We start from the raw sequence: 5,739 nt of genomic DNA on the forward strand, positions 1-5,739 counted from the left end.
AATAAATATTGCACATTTACAAAATTTAATTAGGTTTGTTTTTTATTTGATTGATAATTTTTAAAAGTTCAAAAATCTCTAAGTCCGCCTAAAATGATAAAAAAGGGTAAATTTTACTCTTTTTAAATTTCAAATCAGCCAGTCTTGTTAGAATTTTCTTGACACTGCGTACCGTTGTACAGGAATCACACTCGTATACATGTCTGGGGTATTAAGAGTAAATCCCGTTTACTCTTTTTATGAGTTCACCTTGACTCTCGAAATGGGTGAAAATAAAGTCTAGATTGAGTTTAAATAAGGGCGAAAGTAACATGAGAGAGTTCTCTTCATCGACTCTCTCTTCTTCAAATTAAAGTGACAAGTTGCAAGTATTGTTGAACTTTTTTGGTCATAAATCGCTAGGTTGCGATGCAATCTAGCGTCTAAGTGTAAAAAAGTTCGATTGAATTTGCATCTTGTCACTTTAATTTGCAGAAGAGAGAGTCAATGAAGAGAACTCTCTCATGTTACTTTCGCCCTTATTTAAACTCAATCTAGAAGTACTCTTTAAAGAGTACTTCAGTCTCTCAGTGATGGGTCATGGGTCCGTTTCACACAATCTTCCCCCGCGGCACCATCGATTTCATCGATCCCTTGCTTCCAAATGACAGCCAGATGACAGTCGGTTCATCGATTCCAAAACTGGAGTCGGGGTTGCACTTCCGTTTTGTTTGCGTTCCGCTTCGATTTTGCGTTTCGCCCCTTCGCGGCGCCCGCGCTTGTGTGTGTATGCGTGCGTCTTCGTATGGTCTTCGTCGTTCGCACCGATCGTTCGAGGGGGTAGTTCTTGCTTGACCAACCTTCGACTCGTTCACTTCTATCGGGCATCTCGCCGGAATAACATTCAATTGCGCTTTCGTTGAGAACTTAGTTCGGATTGTAAGTTTCAATTTTTTTGAAGTTTAATTTTTTAGTGAAAAATTTTATAAGTTTTGCGAAGAAGTGGTGCAAAAGTGAAAGGTTTTGCGAAGTGGTGTAGCAAATTATCTGAAGTTCCTGGTGAAGCCTGCGTTGGTGGTGTGATTTTTCCGTGAAATTTGAGCCGAATTTCACAGTTTGCCGTTTGCTAATGGACAACTTTCTGGAACTTTGGTGTTGGCACGTGGCAACTATCGTTGGGGTGAAAAGTTTTTCGGGACAAAGTGAAGATTGGACGGAATTGCCAACGGTTTGAAATCCGTTGCCAAAGTGAACCGCAGTGGCAATTTGTGCAGTTTCCTGCGTATTCAACACGTGGTGAATGGTGCAGTTTTCGAATTTCTCCGTGCAACCGCTTGCAACGTGACTTGTGTGAAATTTGCGCAAGAGATCAACGTTTTTGAAACTTGATTGGCAGTGGAAAAAGCACTCAAATCGGTGAATAGTTTTCGGCTAGCCGTTTTTTCCGCATGAAACATGGCTGACTCGGGGCGATTTCCAGCCGAGGAAGCAATCAAGAGTCGTCATCGCCACCCAGCAGAAGCCGCAGCTTTGGTCGCCATTTTGGATGAGAAAAGCCGAAAAGAGGGTGGCGGTGCGCTTCTACCGGCTTCTCACCCATCTATCCTCGGGTGGCGTCGATTGTGCAAAGTTGGCAAATCCTCGAGTCGAAAGATTGCGCTGAGTGGTGAAATCCCTAATCCCCCTAGGCCGCCGCTGGTGATCCAGTGAGTCACGATTCCCACCTCAACTGTCATGAATGATGAAATTGGAAGGTTTCGTCTTTCGCCGCCGAGAAACTGGATGACTGGAGCGGATTTTTTTTTCGCGTTTGCACAATGGTGTGAGTGAGAGCGCTGGCTGGCCGGCCGATGTGAAAGGCATCCGGTCACGCATACTCGGGCCGATTAGCGCATAGTGGTGTGATGACGCTGGAAACACGTCGGCACGGCACACCACACCAATCAACGTTTGCGCAAATGGAATTTTTCCAGGGTTTTTATGGGACAGGGTTCAGTGGTTCCCAATTTTGTTTGGGAACATATTGGAACAGTTTGTTTTTCAGTTTAGTGCTCTGAGTACTTCCACAGTTCTTGACTGAAATCTTTCTTTGTCAGACATTTTTTCTTTCCAAAACGTGCACAGCATCAAATTGGGGAAAACACTGGGCAGGCAATGAAAGGAACCAAAGATCAATTACACCACGTTCGTTTTGTGTCGCTCTTCGCAAGATTTCCCTTTCCCAGCACAAAACAGATGACTGGAAACTAATGTTCCGCCTTTCTCTTTCTCCCATTCCATTTGCAGATAACCAACCAAGATGGGTAAGGAAAAGACTCATATTAACATTGTCGTAATTGGACACGTCGATTCTGGTAAGTCGACCACTACCGGACATCTGATCTACAAATGCGGTGGTATCGACAAGCGTACGATCGAGAAGTTCGAGAAGGAAGCCCAGGAAATGGGTAAGGGTTCCTTCAAGTACGCCTGGGTGTTGGACAAACTGAAGGCCGAACGTGAACGTGGTATCACCATCGATATCGCCCTGTGGAAGTTCGAAACCAGCAAGTACTACGTGACCATCATCGATGCCCCTGGACATCGTGATTTCATCAAGAACATGATTACCGGAACGTCGCAGGCCGATTGCGCCGTGCTGATCGTCGCCGCCGGTACTGGTGAATTCGAAGCCGGTATCTCCAAGAACGGACAGACCCGTGAGCACGCCCTGCTCGCCTTCACCCTCGGTGTCAAGCAGCTGATCGTCGGTGTCAACAAGATGGACTCGACCGAGCCACCATACAGCGAATCCCGTTTCGAGGAAATCAAGAAGGAAGTCTCTTCCTACATCAAGAAGATCGGTTACAACCCAGCCGCCGTTGCTTTCGTCCCAATTTCCGGATGGCACGGAGACAACATGCTGGAGGTGTCCACCAAGATGCCATGGTTCAAGGGATGGAACGTTGAGCGCAAGGAAGGCAAGGCCGATGGTAAGTGCCTGATCGAAGCCCTGGATGCCATCCTGCCCCCAAGCCGCCCCACCGACAAGGCCCTGCGTCTGCCCCTGCAGGACGTCTACAAAATCGGTGGTATCGGAACGGTACCAGTCGGTCGTGTTGAAACCGGTGTCCTGAAGCCAGGTACCGTTGTTGTGTTCGCCCCAGTCAACCTGACCACTGAAGTCAAGTCCGTCGAAATGCACCACGAAGCCCTGCAGGAGGCCGTGCCCGGAGACAACGTCGGTTTCAACGTCAAGAACGTCTCGGTCAAGGAACTGCGTCGTGGTTACGTCGCCGGTGACACCAAGAACAACCCACCCAAGGGTGCTGCTGACTTCACCGCTCAGGTCATCGTCCTGAACCACCCCGGTCAGATCTCCAACGGATACACCCCGGTGCTGGATTGCCACACCGCTCACATTGCCTGCAAGTTCGCCGAGATCAAGGAGAAGGTCGATCGTCGTTCTGGCAAGTCGACCGAAGAGAACCCGAAATCGATCAAGTCTGGCGATGCCGCCATCGTCAACCTGGTCCCATCCAAGCCGCTGTGCGTTGAGTCCTTCCAGGAGTTCCCACCGCTGGGACGTTTCGCTGTCCGTGATATGAGACAGACCGTCGCCGTCGGTGTCATCAAGTCCGTGAACTTCAAGGACGCTTCCGGTGGCAAGGTTACCAAGGCCGCCGAAAAGGCCCAGAAGGGTAAGAAATAGCCGCCAACTCCGGCTATCACCATTTGTCAACTGTCTGACGCGGCCACCAACATCGGTCGCAACAACAGCCTCAACAACAACAACAGTAAGCAACACCCAACAGCCACGTCGCGACGCCTGATCAACATCAAACCGTATCACTGCTTCCATCGGAAGGCATTCAGACGAAAAGTACACGGGATAATCAGTTCATTCCTTTTTTTCTTTGCTAAGAACACAATTATATATTAATAACCCCAATATTAATATTTAAAACCCAGCAAAAGCCCCAACTACTACAGTTAGAGTACACAAAACAGGAATATTCAGTTTTTGTTTGTGAATGCGTGAAGATAGGAGATATATACAATTTTCCTGATATGATCTAAATATAAAAATGATGGAAGGAAATCGATACTATTTACTTTTTTATATTTTAACTAACTTAGAAAGAAGAGCAAATTAATTTATTTTCTTTTACATCATCAAAGCGAGAGACCCAGTTGAAGTACATCAAAAGAGAAGAAGAGCAAGAGAGAACGGAATTGGCGTGTTTGCCACAAACACACCCCCACATCCATAAAAAAAACTTACACACAGAACTCTACTCAAATAAGACTGTTTTCGAAAATATTTGATTTTTTTAGATGAAACAATAAAACGTTTGAAATTCAATTCGAAAAAAAAACGAAACTCGGAAACGTTGGATTTCCTCGCTCACAATTCCCTTCTCTCTTGCGCCGTCTGCCTGCCTGTGTCTGGTCAGTCGTTGGTTCTATTCGTTCGCTTGAGGGAAGAACTTCCGCTTTCTTTTTTGTGGGTTTGTTCCGTTTCGCTTGGATTGTGTGTCTGTTCTATTGATGGGGGAAGTCGGTTTCGTATTCCATCTGTTGTGAGTTCGGCTGGAGGGTGACTGGCATCAGGTTGCGGGAGTCTCAGAATACCAAGTTGAGAAACACTGGTCTGTTAGTGCCGAAGTTCGCTCTGACACCTTCTTTCTCCAACTCAGCATTATTGTTGATGCTTACGATTAAGAGTTCGCAGAATCCACACAGAAAGTTATGGAACCGACATCTGGTCCCACGAGGGACGTTTCGCCTGTATAGGAAAGTTTGGAAACGAGCGTGGCGTGGCGTGTGGGACGCGAAGCATGCGCCGTACCACCGGCGGGCGGACCGCGTGGCACCGGTTAACAACCACGTTGTCATAAAAAAGCTAGTCCACTGTGGATTGCCCCAAGCCCAAGTAACAACAAGTGGTTCACTTACAACGGCATCATTACCCATTGCGAACAGCTGTTGGAAACTCTTCTTCGTTCACCACGGAAGTCACTTTCATCATGAATGGAAATCCGCGAAGCGAATAATTTATTCCACGTGTGATGTGACTGAGAATGTCCGCTTCGCACGAATTTCGCAATGTGTTGTATTCGTCGCGGTGATCCCCAACCTGTCGGTTGCCTGTTACGAACACACAGCGCACTAGGCAAATTAACACCCCATCAGGAGATAAGCAGGCCAAATATAGAAATTCGCAGTGCGAAATTCCATTGCATGTTGCTTTCGGTGCCGGCCGGTGTCGAGTTCGTTCAAACAGACGACAGACGGTGGATTCGATTCCAGCAGCATTTGTGCGGCTAGGGACTCACATATGCTACCGCGCGGTTTCCACCCATACTCGTATTACCTTCTCTCAATAAGTTAGTGGGTATGTATGTGAATACGTGGACCACGTTGGCGGTGCCGACTCATCTAATATACAATCAACATTCATCGCCCGGTGCGGCGGCGTTTCTTATAAGTCAGTCAGTCCCTCGACCCCGTCGTCGTCCGTTGTAACCGGTCATAATCGAATGCATTTTTTGCTGCTGTCCCGCTATGCGATGATGGTCGTCGTAAGTTCCTGCTTCACGCTTCAATGCTATATGCCATTTCACCGAACCTGCTACATATTGGTAGCTGATTAGTAGTAGTAAGTAGTAGCTAACCAGCTTTATGGCTATGTGTTTGCTTGCGTTTGATCGACCTCTTGATCTTCTGTAGCAAAGCACCACTCTACACATGTAGGTTGCTGCTCCAATGGTTCCCTTT

At 47.2% G+C, this 5,739-nt stretch overlaps 1 protein-coding gene across 1 annotated transcript; it reads left to right on the top strand.

Moving 5' to 3' along the window:
- The first annotated feature begins 759 nt into the window (after positions 1-759).
- Positions 760-4,064, top strand: LOC109418072 (elongation factor 1-alpha). The gene is made up of 2 exons (XM_019692247.3): positions 760-918; positions 2,266-4,064. The coding sequence occupies exon 2, from the start codon at positions 2,279-2,281 to the stop codon at positions 3,668-3,670; it is 1,392 nt and encodes a 463-aa protein (XP_019547792.2). The 5' UTR covers positions 760-918; positions 2,266-2,278; the 3' UTR covers positions 3,671-4,064.
- The last annotated feature ends 1,675 nt before the right edge of the window (positions 4,065-5,739 follow it).

This window comes from Aedes albopictus, chromosome 2 (genome assembly GCF_035046485.1).
Source record: "Aedes albopictus strain Foshan chromosome 2, AalbF5, whole genome shotgun sequence".
NCBI classification, from domain to species: Eukaryota; Metazoa; Arthropoda; class Insecta; order Diptera; family Culicidae; genus Aedes; species Aedes albopictus.

What these genes read in the sequence shown, in the direction of transcription:
- LOC109418072 (XM_019692247.3), top strand. Translation starts at nt 2,279, where the DNA reads ATGGGTAAGGAAAAGACTCATATTAACATTGTCGTAATTGGACACGTC.